General features: G+C 38.4%; 2 protein-coding genes across 3 annotated transcripts; one reads left to right on the top strand and one right to left on the bottom strand.

Annotated features, from left to right (window-relative positions):
• Positions 1-1462: 1462 nt before the first annotated feature.
• On the top strand, positions 1463-9240 carry LOC131769336 (retinol dehydrogenase 7-like). Of its 2 annotated transcripts, none has more exons than XM_059085059.2 (5): positions 1463-1604; positions 3286-3653; positions 6225-6407; positions 6689-6928; positions 7672-9240. In XM_059085059.2, the coding sequence occupies exons 1-5, from the start codon at positions 1558-1560 to the stop codon at positions 7980-7982; spliced, it is 1149 nt and encodes a 382-aa protein (XP_058941042.1). In that variant the 5' UTR covers positions 1463-1557; the 3' UTR covers positions 7983-9240. The 2 variants fall into 2 exon arrangements, with proteins under 2 accessions (XP_058941042.1, XP_058941043.1); XM_059085060.2 differs by lacking the exon at positions 1463-1604 and adding an exon at positions 2865-3186.
• Positions 9241-9907: 667 nt separating this feature from the next.
• Positions 9908-16127, bottom strand: LOC131769337 (beta-sarcoglycan-like). The gene is made up of 7 exons (XM_059085061.2): positions 15977-16127; positions 14010-14219; positions 12889-13071; positions 12513-12552; positions 12163-12329; positions 11496-11633; positions 9908-11354 (listed from the first exon to the last, which is right to left on the bottom strand). The coding sequence occupies exons 1-7, from the start codon at positions 15995-15997 to the stop codon at positions 11145-11147; spliced, it is 969 nt and encodes a 322-aa protein (XP_058941044.2). The 5' UTR covers positions 15998-16127; the 3' UTR covers positions 9908-11144.
• Positions 16128-16362: the final 235 nt, after the last annotated feature.

Below are 16362 nucleotides of genomic sequence, written 5' to 3'. Positions count from 1 at the left end.
CACGTAATACCATTGCGGTTGAACCAGCGAAATTAAAGTTTCTTCAATTTGAGGCGTTCTCCTTTTAATAGTAGAAGGACTATTAAGCTGCTCGTGTTACGACGTAAAAAAAACACCCTTAATGGCTAAAAATTATCTCTCCGTCCATAAAAGTTTCACCAAGATCAAAAACAAATTTGCAGTTACAGATAATAAGAGATCTTTTGAATAAATTAATAAACAATTGAAGGTCACATAATGAATCGACATTTTTTACAAGGCATTTAATTTGTACCAGATCGAGTTCACAGTAACTTTTAGCGCCTTTTACCACATGACCTAACGTAATAATTTCTCGGAAAGAGAGAACATGTTGAACCGGAAGGAGGAACCAACTAATTGCTCCTCTTACCCCAAAAGCCAGGTTTATCAATACTTCCGACCCCAGCGTACAACGGAAAATTTTGGTACTCTCTTCTCTCCTTAGAAGTACCCGGAAGTACCTTGGGAGAACGGTGTATTGCATTCAGGCCATAGAACTTGATTGTTTCACGTTGGTCTAAATGAAAACTGAGAAGGTTAAACTGCAGTGTGTTTATGTTTTTTTCTGCAACTCGTCTTTCCTGTAAGAATGGAGAAGCAAATCGACGAACATTTGTTTGACAAAAAGAATAGGAAATAAAATTTCCTTTTGCGACGTTGATCCTCTTTTGAAGAAACCCAAAAGGCTTGTCAAGCAGGGAGGGAGGAGGGTAGCTTTCTCCATTAGCGGCCGTTTTGAACAAGGAGATGTCATCCGGTGCCACGTTGCGCTGTCATGCAAGGAAGTACTTTTGTGATATGACCCAACAACAATTTGCAACAAAATCACCCGACAACAGGGAACTATCCAAGGGCTGCTGTTTACCCAGCCACTTAAAAAGCAGCTACTTCACAGTTCGTGCATCTTTCAAAAAATTTTCCCGACATTTTTGTATTCGTCATTTGCAACCTGAGTTAATCTTCGTTAATCTTCTTCCTTTCTCTCACCTGGGCAATTTATCATTTCGAAACTTCCGTGTGTCTCAAAGTTTTTAAAATGTCGTAACCTGATATCGAGATGTAACTTCTTAACAAGGAAACCCTTGTAAAAACTCTCCCACTTCCCACCCTCCCCAATCTTCATTCAATGTCGAGAGAGAGATAAAAACTGAAAATGAATTTTTGAGAAATGTGACAAATCATCACAGCGTGCAAATTTATAACTTTGAAATTTAAAATGAACTTGATTCTATAATAACAAACTTATCAAGAGATCGCCTCTTTTGCCCCAGGAAAGCCCTTTCAGAGGGTGGGGTCGCGCATCATTCGGAAGCATATTCGCTGTACAGCCCCCTCCCCTCCCCTCCCTGAAGGCTTCATACAATCATGAGTCACGACGGTGTCACCCAAATAATCGCGTGGGTGTCAGTTGTGTGAATGCACTTTTGATTGACATGTGACCGTGGAAAAAAGTGTTCCGTTCGCTCGAATTCCTGATAGTTTACAGTCAGGGTCACTTTCACGTAGCAGCTCTGTGCAAACCAGAATTGACTTAAAATGGGCAGCGCTGGTGGTGAATCGGTATGCTTCGGGGCTTTAGAAAGGTAAGAGAATCACATTTGTCTTAGAAATTGGAAAACTTCCTCCACCGTTTGGTTTGGGTTTCTTCACGCATATTTTGGATCATTTAGTATTGAGGAAGTCCTTGCTTGTGTAATTTGTGCAGTCAAGAGTTTGGGACGGTGCCTTAATTTTGTAGCATCTAATTGTGAAACATTGCTTCGAATCGAAACAAACGAAGTTGAAATAACACCGATTGGCAGTCTTCAATCGATAAGATGATCGCAGAAAGCGATCAAATAAACACATAGACCAATAACTGATATTCAGAAATTGGTATTGAAAACATATCTCTCAGCAGTGAAGCACTCTTATGTCGTAATATGTTGATTATAAGCTCGTTTTGATCGCTTAATTGTTATTTTCTTGCGAAGGCAATGAATACCAATGAATTTGTAGTGAAGATAAATATAATGCTTCCTCAATAACATTCTGCGTTAAGATATTTAGCCGGACATTGATGAGGTTCAAGAGTCTTTTTAATAATTCCCTTACTCGTTTTTTTTCGGTGTGTTCATTTATGGTAATGTCGCCATTTCCTGTGTCGCTGCTTGCGCAAAATAAAGGAATGTTGGAATTTTTCAAATCCCTTTGAAAAATGTCCGGTGATGGCTAGTAATTGAGGGGGGCATTGGGGTCTAACAGAAACCGAAAAACGATAGAAAAAAATTATCCATAACCGCAAAACCGCAAAAAAATGCGATCAAAACTGATAACCGCAAGTAAAACCGTCAAAACCGATAAATTTTCGCATCACAGTTATCTAACCCCTGATCGATCCGATACAGTTAGACTGCTGACTTGTGGAGCATACAGAGGTTTCGCGGCCATTCGAGATCAGTGGAGGCACATAATTTTCGTTCAGATCGAGAAGAAACTGGAACCCAAATAGGAAAAACCGAAAATCACATCGGATATCAAATCCGAAGACCCATTAGTGATTTTTACGGACTGAAAACCGAAAACCAAATACTAAAAAACGGAAAATCCGAAGTTTATTGGCACTACACGAGAAACCTAAAAAAATAGCTGAAACCGTTAAACCGTAAATCCCAATGCCCCTCTTAGTAATTGGTATTAGTAAGGGGGACGAACTTTGAAGTCGAAATCAGGGAAAAAATTAACATTGACCGAGATGACCTCGTTTTGGAAGAACAGACAGATCGATTAGGTCATCGATTGGAGACATTGTGATTATTACAACGTTTATGATGTTTATCTACCCCCCGAGACAACTGGAATTACTTTGCTTTCAGTTTACAATTCAATACATTGATTACAAATTGCGCGGTAATTTATAATTGGATAACACGAATTTTCCCGGAATATCGCAATCGAAGTTAATGATAAGCCTCTGTAGCTATCGTAGCTGGCAGCAGTGGCAGCAGTGACATTCGCTGATATTCAACATGTCCAGTTTTTAGCAGGTGGTGTTAGATTCCCCTTTTTTTGAGATAAACTTGCCGACTCAGATCTTTGGAAAACGTGTGAGAATATCACGGGTCTTTCTCTCAAGTACCCACAGCTTCCGAAGTGCATTTAAGCATCGCCCACACAGCCAATTAGGTAGAGATTCTTTCATTTCATACCATAGATTTGAGCAACCATGCAGAGAACCGTGTATACACTTAACATATCGAGCGTGATTGTCTAATCCCTCCACAGAGAACAAGAGATTGAATTGCAAGGTGCTATGGAGAGAGCAGACAGCTTCTACGCGGTAGCGTTGCTCGTTGCGGCAATGTGTGCTTTGTGGATCATCAAAAAGCTCTACAAAGATACATTTTTGACTGATTTTCGTGAGAAGTATGTTTTGGTCACCGGTTGCGATTCAGGATTCGGAAGGGAAACTGCATTACGACTCGACAGCCTGGGATTCAATGTATTTGCGACGTGTCTAACGAGCGAAGGGAAAGAAAACCTAACCGCGGCGTGCAGCAAAAGGCTATCCGCTTTGCACTTGGATGTTACAGACTCGGAAGAAATCAAGAAGACATACAAGTTTGTGGCGCAGTATTTACCTGAAAATAGAGGTAAATTACCGTATATTTATTTTTTTTCCTACTGAATGTTTACTTTGAATTGTTGATCTAGTTTTTATGAATTATCAGACATATTGTGTTGCCATGTTCCAAGGTGACTACAAGCGTGACACAGATGTTGTCCTAAAGGATTTCTGTTGTCGGTTGAAATAGTTTAAATGGCATAAACTATACGTGGATAAACAATTCACCTAATAATAAGCCAGTAGATAAACAGATCAGCTTGAGTAATAATATTTTCCCTAAGTCTAAGTCCTCGATAAAAATATAAATACAACTTTTTAATGAAATTTTGAAAACGAGGAAATTGGAGATTAAACTAACACAGCAACACGCTTCCCTTCAGAAGGCAAGCATGGGTTACACTCTTGGCTTCGCGTGGAAACATTAAAGTGCGATTTTGTCACATAACTTCGCGACTCCAACGCATGATAAGTGTTTAAAAATCAACGAAGAGAGGACAACGGAAATGGCTCACTAATTGAAGTAAAGTCCTCCGAAACCATTTAATTGAAGATATCTCTTTGACTCTTGCCCCAGCACGAGATAGGATGTTATCATCGAGGGGGGAGCAAGTTATCGCAGAGTATCGTTTCAGCGCTTAACGAGATTGAACTTATAAGCGAGGTACGATCATATTCCCGGCTCATTGTTGTAAAAAAATGAGTCACTCAATCAAAGACGAAAATAGCTTTTAGACACGAAATGCCTGGTGTCTGTAATGACATCAAACGCGCCGTGAATGTTTCGTGTAAGGATATGTCACTATGTAAAGTATTCTAGCAAACAATGGAAGCACTCGTGCCCCTCTTTAAACAATCAAATCAACTATAACTGAAAGTGCATGTTCAAAACCCATTCATGAGTAAGAAGAATGGTCTAATAAAGATCTAAATACGGTTTCCCAAAATAGCCGCATAAATTTGGTTAAAAACTTAACTTGAGATCAAAGCCATTCAAAAGCCGCTTTCTTTTTGAAAATGTTTTTAAAAGGTGCCTCCTTGAATTATTCTCTACTTTGGAAACTGAAAATAGTGTACGTGTTTCTTTTAGCTTTAACGGCACATTCTTTGAGTTTTCGGTTAGACCTCCTTGTGCACGAATGCAATTGTCGGTTTCTCCTTGAATGGCAGAAAAAATTCCTTTTACCTTTTTATTGTACTTCATATCCGGCCATAAAATGCCTTAAATGGCTTTGAGATGGTAAGCCTTAAGAGGGAGAAAAACATTTTTCACGGAAAACATCTATTCCTGTTTCAGCGAAATAATACGAAAAGGAATGTTAATTTCATAAACTGACGCTTCGTATTGTAATATCTCTGTCCAGCTTTAATACAATAGCACCATTGATCAAAAAAATATTATGCTATCCTCTCTTTTACCGCACAGTATACATCTATTTGAAGTTGTGCGAGAGGTATAAATAGAAGGGTAGCAGACGATTGTTCGACGCACGCCCCTAAACATTTTCGTTTTAATTGTCATTTCCGGTAGGAACGTTGGTCAGCTTTCGTTTGGATTAATTATTTTGGTATATTAAATTTATAACGAACTGAGATGAGCACGGGTGATAAACTTATTCGATAAACAAACCGAGCCGCAAACTCGTTCATCGCATGCGTCAAACCGATAAAGTCATGCACATGTACATGTAAAGTAATTATTTCATTTGGAAAGCTCTTCAAATAAGCTCCCTCCGACTTATCCACCCTCATGTTTATGGGAATTAGTGTATATTTCAAATAACTGCACGACGATGCCCTCACTTTCACATGATATACAGAATATTGTTTTGACCGACTCGAAAAAAAAATTGTTTTGGGGGTGTTGTTTAGTTGATGAAGGACGGTCTTGAAAATGAACTCAACACACCTGTGACAAGAAGTCTTCCAGGAGAGTACAGAAGGGGATCTCGACCTTTCCCCCCCCCCCCCCTTACCTCTATGTGGCAACTTTTTTTAAAAGTCAACAACTCACCAGCTTCATAAATCTGGTTTTGAAAACGCGAAAGTCCGAAGAATCTGTGTGAGACAAATCTTTCTTTGTAGTAAATGCTCCATCTGCTGCGTGAGTACAAGCTCGCTGATACGCAAGGTAGAACAGTGGTCTAAGCTGCTTCACGGAAGGTGTGCGGAAATTTTTAACCATGACCTCCTGTTTGAAAAATCACCCCCACGCCCCATTCTTCTCACTGCAATACTATACCCACTCTTAAAGGATCTTTGTAAAATTCCGTTAATCCCTAAAAAGTGACCATGATATTATTTTTCCTGAATCAAACATTTAGTTTATAAAAATTTAGGGTTAGACTACGGGCAAACCCTCCCTTTCGGTGAATTTGGTCGCATGAGTCAAAGGAAAAAAAGGGAAAAGAAAGAAAAAGGTTAGCGCGCCACGCGGAACTTTTCGTGCGCCTCACTCCCAGAGTTCCCTGCAGCGCGTTAGTATCAAATGTTTTCACTGATTTGTTTTACTCTCCCGACGGACTTCACCAAAAGGAGGGACTGCTCGTAGTCTATATTAAGGTGTAAAGGGTAGAAATAATCGTGTTATATCTTGCAGGTTTGTGGGGTCTGATAAATAACGCTGGCATCGCTAAAGTTGGACCGATTGAGTGGCAGACTATTGAAGAGTTTAAACAAATCGCAGATGTGAACCTTTGGGGACTGATTGACGTCACCAAGGTGTTCTTACCGCTGGTCAAAAAGGAGCGAGGACGCATCATAAACCTCGCTAGTATTGGAGGTGAGAAAGTCGAGCAAGTTTCAAAGAATGTTGAAAAGCAGAGGGCTCTATGATAGCAATAAATCGCATGAATCTGCTACTCAGTAACCTTACTTAAGGATGGTCAAACGTCACACTGTTTTATCACTGACTGACCGGGGACGGCCTAGTTCCAAACTTGAAAAATCCTTATCAAATTTGTCGCTATTAAAACTTGGAACTACTTTGGTATCATGCAACTCGGTCGAATATTCACCTCACAGAACAAGATAAAAACATACTCTTCGTTCTGCTTTCTGCAGGTAGAACGTGCTTACCTCACGCATCAGCATATTCCATTTCCAAGTTTGGTGTAGAGGCATTTTCGGATGCTCTCCGTCGTGAACTGGGTCCGACTGGTGTCAAGGTCAGCATTGTGGAACCAGGCTTTTTTCAGACAAAAATCACCAATCCCGACAACCTCAAGGGTCAGTGGCAGGACCTCTGGACCAACCTGAGCCATAGTTTAAAAGAGGAGTACGGAGAGAAGTTCTACGAAACTAGTGAGTAGATTTTATTTACTTAATCCTATCAACAAGTATGACGCTAGTGAACATCCGAAAGACGTTAACGTGGAAAATTTAGGAGTTCTGCTGCAAGAGTTGTTACTCGCTATCGCTAACTTAATATATATATTCTTTAAAGTGCATTTGATTATTCAAATTACCTTGAGGGCAAGACATAACTCAAAAATTTAGAAGTTTTGTGATGCGCCCCACTTTCTGGCATCGGAATTGATGGTTTCACTGACTAGCAGAATAAAGCCATAGCTTTACAGTTTCCTTTGACAGCTAGAAAAGTATGACAAGGTTTCCTTTGACTAGTATCCCCTGCCCATGCTTTCCCTGTGCCAGGTCTCGAGGAGGGAGAGTTTTCGAAGAAACATTCGCCTCCATCGTTGCTGCTATTTTGTTTGGTCTCAGAACACAATGCGTTCAATCCGCCATAACCATCTTTCTAGTTGTTGTTTGGTCTTCTAACGCTATAAGCCCTATCCCAGACCAACGAGATTTGGACCATGTTGTTTATTACATGACTTGGCAAGTTCTCTCGTCCAGGAAACTGTTCAAGATTATAATGAGAACCACACTCTCGCTAATATTCTTTGAAAAGTGTCACGAGCAAGTTTTTTACGCTAACACCTTTCTGTCAACAAGTGCAACTTTGCTGTTCTAAATGAAGTGTAATTTTATTACCTTAACGCCTATTTCATTATACTAATGTTTTTGTTTTATTTTAATTCCAGGCGTTAAGAACATGCTAACAGGAATGGTAGACACATGTGCCTCACCCCACCTGTACAAAGTAGTCGACGCCATTGTTCACTCACTGACGTCAAGATATCCCAAGACCAGGTACATGGTTGGCTGGGATGCTAAGCTCCTCTGGATTTGGGTCTCTAGGCTTCCAGCAGGTGTTGGAGACGCCATATTGAATTTTTTGGGTGACAAAGCTGAACCTATCGTTTGCACAGGAGCAGTAACGCGGCCGTGCAAAAGTTTAGGGAAACTAAACGGGAACAATAATTCAGAAAAAGCTTTTGCTCTCAGGAAGTGAGATGATGTGGGAAGTGTTTTCTTTGAGTTTGATTATCATCTGTGAATGGCTATTCTGCATTCGATTGGTTTTTATCTTTTTTAACCTCGCCCCTCTCTTCGAAGCCGTTGAGAGCGCGATGTTTGCGCGGCAAAGCAACGCCATCGGGTTTTACATATTTTACCTGTTTAGCTAATAGTGAAGAGGGAAGAAATGGCTTTAGTATTTTTAATTCATTACTTTTGGGAAGTTAACAATTTAAAAAGAGGAAAAATTGAATAATCACATGTCCTATTTATAACTCAATTTGAATAACGTGTGTTATTTACGACTCTAAACAGCAGAATTTTGACTTTAAAAAAACGTGCGTTCCCGAAGGTGATCACGATGTTTGACACGTACATTTCTTAATCACGTCTCGTATCGTAACGCATTTTTTCTACCACCAACGATCACCTATCGCTGTAAGTTGTTCAGTAGCCCAAACGACATTCAAAGCCGGATTTACACTAGAGGGGTTTCCATGAAAATGAAAAATTATGACGAGTTTTTCACTAACAAGTACTCTAGTTCAAAAACTGACATGCTTGTTCAGTTCTCGAAAATAAGGGGCTAACTTGTTGAGGACGAAACTTGTTGAAGTAAATAACAATCCTCTTAGCGAGATCCTATCGAGCAACTGCTACTGAAATGAAGGATCCTAGCAACTGCTTGGCCGTGAAAGGTCAGGGTTCTAAACTAGTAAATAACCTGACAATGACAGTTGTCAAGGAGACCATGAGTTCTGCTTTTCCGAAAGGTTTTGCTTGATAAGTGTCTTTGAGGAGGTTTCAGTTAGGCTTAAGAGGGAACCTTTACCTTCACCAAGGGAAACTTCGAAGTGTGTCAGCGGCTAAACCCATTTAATATCAAGATCACCAACTCAATTCTCTTCAGCATTTACCACATACTTCGTAAGATTTTGGCTTCGAGAATTTGCTTTTAAACCTATTAATATCTCTAGGTTAAATATTTTTTTGTACTCGTCACAACGCCATGTTATTGTAAAGGGAAATCACATAGTCAGTAAAAAGTTTGTATCTTAGTGAAAATCGTTCTGGCATAGTATTACTACCTTTTGTAGAAGTAAATCTAATCTTTTATTGTTAGAGTGTAACCTTCCATGGAAGAATGTTTGTAATCCAGAATTGGATGAATTTTACATTTGTACTTCGTATACCTCAGTTTTAAACACTGTATATTTTATATAAAGAGCACAGTTGAGATTAAATTTATCATTGTTATAAAGAATAAAGTTTCATCTTTTCTCTAACGTGTCTTGAGTCTCTTAAGGTTATATTGTTAAAGCCTTATACAAAGTCATCAAGATTGTCTCTGTGAGAGCCGCTCTCGATTTGACTCCGCACCCAGGAAAAAACGGTTATTCTCCGAGGATTGTCAAAAAAATATTAACTGTTCAAAAAGGAATCTTCACTATCTTTGGCGTACATATCACAAACTTAACCATTACGACTCTAACTGGCCAAAACGCGAGACAAATGGAAATTAAAACACGTTTCTGTTTCACATCATATCTACTTATGATTTACCGTAAATGTTCTTGATAAAAGAAATACCATTCTGAATTGAAAACCAATCAAAAATGCTTAACATTTAATAAACGCTGCTGTGTAAACGATTAAGTCTAATATTTTTTTTCCTCGGGCATAGAAAGAAACTCATTTTAAACTGCTCGAAGTCTGTTGCCCAGTCAACTACAATTTCAGCTTTGCCACTTAACCCCCTCTATGAATAGAAATTCAGTGAACACAGTTTTCTCTTATTTCTGTTTATTTAATGTATTTCCCGATGACTTGAAATCCCGATAGCTGAACCTTTTTCCACTTCCCTTGAAAGTTAAGAGTCATCGGAAGCCGAACGAACAATTATAGAGGACATAACACTGCTTCGTACTTCCACACCTTTATTGTTTTTATCAAAGTAAAAAAACTCCAGGGTCTTACGCGGTCGCCAACACTAGAAAAGTATACTTTAAAAAGCTCTTCTTCTGTTTACAAGATGTAAAAATGCCTTGCTTGAGTAAAAAACTGTCTGTATAGTAGTCAGTTATCCCAAAGTTGAAGCACTCTAATTGACATTGTAATAGTATGCTTTAGCACAGCAGCAAAACAGTCATCGTCAAGAGAGACCATACCCCAGGACAACCCTCTACTCCAGAACAGGAACAAAGCTACGTTTTGGCTAAATTTTCATAATTGTGAGCCTCAAACTACTAAAAATAAGAAGAGATAGAAATGGTGGAAAACGACAGTCCCCTCCCACTATTTTCATTCTCCAATTCCCATTTAAGAAATCTATCTATGTTACCTTAAATACCACTCATTTTTTTCTGCTCAGGAGCGGAGGAGGATTTGGGGGCGAATATACAAAATTAACTGCCAATTGACTGCAAATGAGTGGGAGGCAGGATCCTTCGATGAATAAGGACTGGTCCAGTCGTATCAAATGTGCTCCTGGTTGACTTAAAGCACACACAAAACTAACTATGTAGCCGTCAAGAGCGTCGTCCTAGGAGGTACAGGTAATAAATAGGTGCTAAGCTATTTTACATGCTTTAACTGACTATGAATTGGCAGATTTCTCCAATTTCATTCCGTCATAGAAAAATACAAACCTTATAGAAAAACAGCATTTTACGAGCCAGGTATAAAATATTTACCACAAACAAAACATTAGAGAGATTATCTAAGATAACCTCACGCAAACGGCAAACTGCTAGAAATTACAAGCTTTTTCTCCCTGCCTTTTGGGCGTCGGTGCAAAAATATGAGGACATTTAGAAAATGTCTACTTCTTTGTTAGAATTTTTAAGGTTGGAGGAAAAAAACAAGCATACAGATCGTAGATGATCGTTTGCCGTTCGCGTTTTCTTTCAACGTGTTTCAATATCTATTATTCAGTATACTGAAACCAACGTCTCAAACACAGAAACGAGCCGTTTGAAAAGCAGCACCACTAGAGAGCCATGTGCAGTTCATATCAATATTTTACCCTCTCTATTTAGACCATCCTTTAACCAACTACATATTCTTACCAAGTTTTTTTACCTCCTACAAAATTAACCGTAATTTAGTCAATAAACGAGAGTAAGAGAAGTTCTTTTCAAGACAACAACTATTGTCATTATCCACAAACATTCTCCACTGTAGAACAAGTCGAGAAAGTCGAGTTCAAAACTTCCACACGATAAAGCTTGCCCGTGTTTATACATGCACATAACTTGTATTTCCCTGAAGAACTGCCTGGGGCTGCAGTCGGCATGTCTAGTGCACTTCCATTCACATAGACCCCACTGCTTGCATCAAACGTAATCGTAGCCTTTCCTTGTGAACCCTTTGAAGTGAGAAAATAAAAAGAAATTGGTTTCAGGTTTGTTTTACTAGCCTAATAACCAACATATTCTTATGACTGCTGTCTTGCTGTCTTGCCTAAGAGCACAATTCAACGAACCTCAGGTGAAAACAATATTATTACCAAGACTGAGGAAATTTCGATATCCTCATCAGCATTGAAGTTAGTCATTTTTCCATCCAAAACTAGCCCTTCGTGTCCCTCCACTGAAATGCTCTGTTCAGAGGTCAAAGTCAAACTCTGGTCCTCATTACTGATAACCTGACAGAAAAGCATAGATAGTGTACTTATAAAAAGATAATGAGCAAAAATATCTGCATCCCTAGTTGTATTTGAGCCCCTTACTGCTCCAGTTTGTTGGCACAATCCTATCTCAACTGAAATCTGGGGAACTTGTTGACAAGCTACTAGGTTTGAATGAGAAAAATTCACCTACTATTACTAGGATCAGCATGTGTCCAGCATGGAAAGTAGGCCAGATGGTAACTTTTGAGGTTGGTAAATAAATAATTGAAAAATTTGTTTTTAATTGGAAAAAATAACAACAGAACTAAAAACCTGCATATATCAACATTCCCAAAGACAAGCACCTAAAAATCTCCTGTCAAGAGTACACTGTTCACTCGATTATTGCCGACATCAAAAATTAAGAAAGTGGTTGCTGCAAAACCTGTTTATTTCTCTTTCTCAGGGAAGCCATTGTTTCCCAAAAAGAGTAACTGAACTGTAGTTTCATTAATTCAAAAAATAGTTTCTCCAAATTAGTTTGTAAAGTTGTATGCTCTCTTACCCGATGGGTAACCAATGCATCTCCAGCAACCGTGAAAGCATTGATGGAGGCTGGATTAACATACCACACACTTCCATTCAAGTTCAGGATGGTCTTCTTTTCATAAGGGTCCACAAATCTGAAGCCACGCTTGGCATGGATTTCAGTCATATCTGCACCTACGTGCACTGAACAACAGGCAAACCATTAATAAGACTCTGTCAGTTATACGTTCAAATTTTTTCTGTATTTTTCTATTCTCATCAGTCTCCTGATCAATTTTTGACGATCCAAAACAAAACTGGTATATATTCCATAATTAGGATGAGGTTATCTGTGATTTAGTAATATCAAATTCAAGTTACACCTACTTTGTGCAGATGCTGTTGTAGGCCCTCCATGGAATATAATCTGAATCAAAAAAAAAAAAAAACATAATAATTTGTATCAATATGAACTAAAATTAACACAGTCATTTGACGACAGCCCCCTGAGTTGCAACCATTTTAGTTGCCATGGTGAGTATAAAACAAATTTTACACACTTTGTGTTGATGCTCCAAAGACAAAATTTATAAAAGCAGTATGATTCCTCATGTCATCTTTTCCCCTGTTGTTTTATCTTGGTTTATTTCTGTTTTGCATTTTTTTCTGGAGACTAATCTCTTCCTATTGGTGACCATCTTATGATTTTCAGATTTTGGTAACTTTGTACCAAAGTTGGTGGTTTACTCATAACATAAATTACCTTTTTGTCATCACTGTCAATAACCAAGTTGTGGTCTTTAAAAGTTCCAGCTTGATTCTTATACAAACTGACTGAGTCCATGTCACTCTCACAATGAAATCGAATGTCATCATTCTCAAAAAATGACAGGCACTTCATCCCATCTTTGTTCATTTGCAAGACATGATACAAAATGGCAAGCATCTGTGAAAGGAATGAATAATAAAATTATGTGAAATAAGTAGAATGAAAAATCACAGCTCTAATAACAGTTCCCACTGTTCGTGTTCCAGTAATATAGATATTCATGCTTTCTATCCAAAAGTAAGCCTTTATACGGGCCCAAGTGGCCCATGGGGCTGATGCTTAACTCCAGTTTTCTTAACATAAAGCGGCTAAGAGTATTGCTACTCCCCCCTGGATGGGATGCTAGTCCATCGCAGGGTTACCCCCAGCACATTTGCTGGTACCCATTTGTACACCTGGGTGAAGAGAAGCACTGTGAGAGTTAAGTGTCTTGCCTAAGAACACAACACAAGGACCCCAGCCAGGGCTCGAACCTGGACCACCCGATCCAGAGTTGAGCGCACTAACCATGAGGCCACTGTGCTATCCAACCCTTTATTAAACTCTTCCCTTACAGTCAATATGTTTTCCATGCCACTTGTTGATCATGTCATGACACTCTCTCCTTGGCTTTAACCTGTTTATCCTGAGAGAGTTTAGTTATCTAATTAACCCTTGCCACCCTAACATCAGTATGTATATTCTCATTACTATTCTTCAGACATGTCCTTAGGTGCTGAAAAAGAGAACTTGGTTAACAATCAAGAACTTCTCTAGTTGATGATCATGTCCTTACTTCTCATGACCTTAATGTTTGATTGAAGGGTGATATTGTAAGGAGAAATTAGATGCTTGTCACTCTTGCGGATGCTTGTCACTCTTGCGGGGGGGGGGGGGGGGTTTAAAAGGTTAAAACCCTGTTCTGACCTTCATCTAGATTTCCTCATCAGTGATACTATGTTCACCTAAAGTAAGAAAACCCTTAGGTGATACCAATCTTTAAGTTTGCTGGCATATCCATCCCTTTTATATCAATAGAAGACAATCATTTGGTTTTCAAGCCTATGAACACTCACCACAATATTGACTATTACAAGGAGAGCTAGAATGTACAAAACAGCATAGAATATCCAGCTCTTTCTCCCTCTTATTCCAGTGCGGTGCAGATATCTCTCTCGCACATTAACACGACCAGCTGTAAAGTTGCTCTCATGTTCATCTGTTGCTTTCTGTTTCTCTACCAGCTTTTCTCGCATAGAAGTGCGAGCCTTGGCATTCTCTCTTCTCTGAAGGAAAGAAAAGTTGGTGTTTAACAAAGGGAAACAATTCAGAGTGAAAAGCAAAAGCTGGGTTTTAAATAACTAGATTCTTGTGCCTCTTGACTATAAATTTCCAGGTGTGCAGAACTTCATAACTGTAAAACAGTAGTAATAGTTAAAATATGTGGTTCATCAAGATACTGGCTAAAACATTTACCAACTGTATCTTTGGTAAAATGAACTAGTAAACACCTTGACTTCAAGGAAAGGTTTGAATTCAAGGAAAGAAGGAAGAATTAAGTAAATCAATCAATCCTTTTTAAATATTTACATGATAATTACATTTCCCTAACAGTGATCCATACAAGTGAGTTGCAATTCAAGAATTAACAGAAAAGAAGCCTGAATATTTTTTTTTCAGGAACATTTCTTTACTTAATTTTCATCCATAAGTCAAATGAAATATAATTCTTTAAAAATTATGATATTGCCCTACGCAGACTTATGGTACCTAATTATCAGATTGTTCTACTAAATACTCAAACAATGCCTGAAGTGTAGTACCATGATTGTAACTGAATAATGTTAGATAAAAGAAATTTGAATAATGATGTATTACCTTTCCTTTCCTTAAGAAAACTGTTTGAAAAAGTAAGATAATTTATTATCATTTATCAATTCCCCCCCCCCCTACCAAACTCATGGTATATAGGTTCTTGTATCATCAATTTGAAAGTAATTTTTTTTTCCCTTACATCTTGTCTTGGCATAAGTTTTACTAAAAATATTCTTGATACTTTAAAGTTTAATTTTAAATTAAGAGCACAGTTTGCATTTTAACTCTTGGGTTTATAAGAAATGTCAAAAAAATTGGTTCTTCTCAAATCAGTATCAAGTAATTTCCTTCTTGATACTAGCATGATATCTTCAAAATATGGATGTTGGCTCATATGTAGGAATGAGTTAAATTAATTTAGTGGGTGATGTTGGATCACTGACAACCCACCCAATATCTGATACAGTAATTGAAAATCACTTTCAAGCAAAAATTTCGTGATGAACATGAGCGCCAGAGAATTTTGCTAATCGATCATATCGGTATGCTAAGTCACACCTCTTTGTGGGTATTAGCAAAATTATGCACCGTTCACACAAAACGTTGAAAATTTTTATTTAATCATAAAGCCACAACAGAGGTAAAAAAAAATGCAATGAGCGTCGAAAATGATATCAATTACTGCTTCACGGATGGAATAACTAGAAACCCTGCGGTCATAAACACTTGAAAAATCCGGACATTCATGTATCTGTTAGAGGTCGATTCAACGGTTGTAAACATGCAACTCGTGCATATCGAAGCGTCTGTATGCGATTCATGATGGCTAAATTCGATGGATTTCTGACAGTGGTAGCCATTCCCTAATGAATAAGTAGTTTCAACGACACAGATAATTCCTCAAGAGTAGAGAAGGCACTATTTCAGTGAGGAATAACATGCAAAAGAAAGTTATGCTCAAAATTAGAATTCCGCCCCACGCCAAATCAGTGTTCAAATGTTCGAAGTGATTTTACGAAACATTCCCATAAGCTTCGAACGTTTCTCACAAATTCTCACAGAATAAGTGTCTCAACAAAACAGGCAGAATTATCCACTGCTTATCAAAGATCTAACAGAAAGCGCTGAACAGATTTAGGAAAGCAGGCTATGAACGCAAACGTACAATAGACCCATAATCGGTTTAGAGCAAAAAATATACCTGAACAAAGTGTAACATGTTACTTACGTGTAGATTTTCCCTCGACATGTTGTTTCTCCTCCTCTAAAAGATGATTACGAAGAGAAGCAAACCTTTCAACTACCTTATATTGGGACACATAACAAAGTTTTTTCTTTCACGAGAGGCTTATTTCGTTAGAGATGTCAACAGTACTTTGTGCATGCGTAGCTTGGGTGTGGTGCATACTGTGGGCGCTGAAGCGGGAATATCGAATTCACTGATACCCACTGATACCTGGATGATATTCTTTCCCTCTAACCAATTAACTCCCATGAGTGACCAAGAGAGTAATTCTCCCATTTATATCAATACAACACCGAGCAGACAAGTGATGGGAATAAAGAAAGTTATCAATTAGGCGATAAATAGTTGATCCAAAACCAACTTCTCAG

The sequence above is a fragment of the Pocillopora verrucosa genome, chromosome 14, assembly GCF_036669915.1.
Source record: "Pocillopora verrucosa isolate sample1 chromosome 14, ASM3666991v2, whole genome shotgun sequence".
Lineage (NCBI taxonomy): Eukaryota > Metazoa > Cnidaria > Anthozoa > Scleractinia > Pocilloporidae > Pocillopora > Pocillopora verrucosa.
The sequence above is the reverse complement of the archived record's forward strand: the minus strand, read 5'-3'. Positions and strand labels throughout refer to the sequence as shown.

Bases quoted from the DNA above. Each gene is read 5' to 3' on its own strand.
- LOC131769336 (XM_059085059.2), top strand. From the start codon at position 1,558: ATGGGCAGCGCTGGTGGTGAATCGGTATGCTTCGGGGCTTTAGAAAG. The intron at 1,605-3,285 runs GTAAGAGAATCA...ATCCCTCCACAG, and splicing joins TGCTTCGGGGCTTTAGAAAG to AGAACAAGAGATTGAATTGC. The intron at 6,929-7,671 runs GTGAGTAGATTT...TTTTAATTCCAG, and splicing joins AGAGAAGTTCTACGAAACTA to GCGTTAAGAACATGCTAACA.
- LOC131769337 (XM_059085061.2), bottom strand. From the start codon at position 15,997: ATGTCGAGGGAAAATCTACAC. The intron at 12,553-12,888 runs GTAATTTATGTT...TTTTTGATTCAG, and splicing joins TTGACAGTGATGACAAAAAG to ATTATATTCCATGGAGGGCC. The intron at 11,634-12,162 runs GTAAGAGAGCAT...CTTTTCTGTCAG, and splicing joins ATGCATTGGTTACCCATCGG to GTTATCAGTAATGAGGACCA.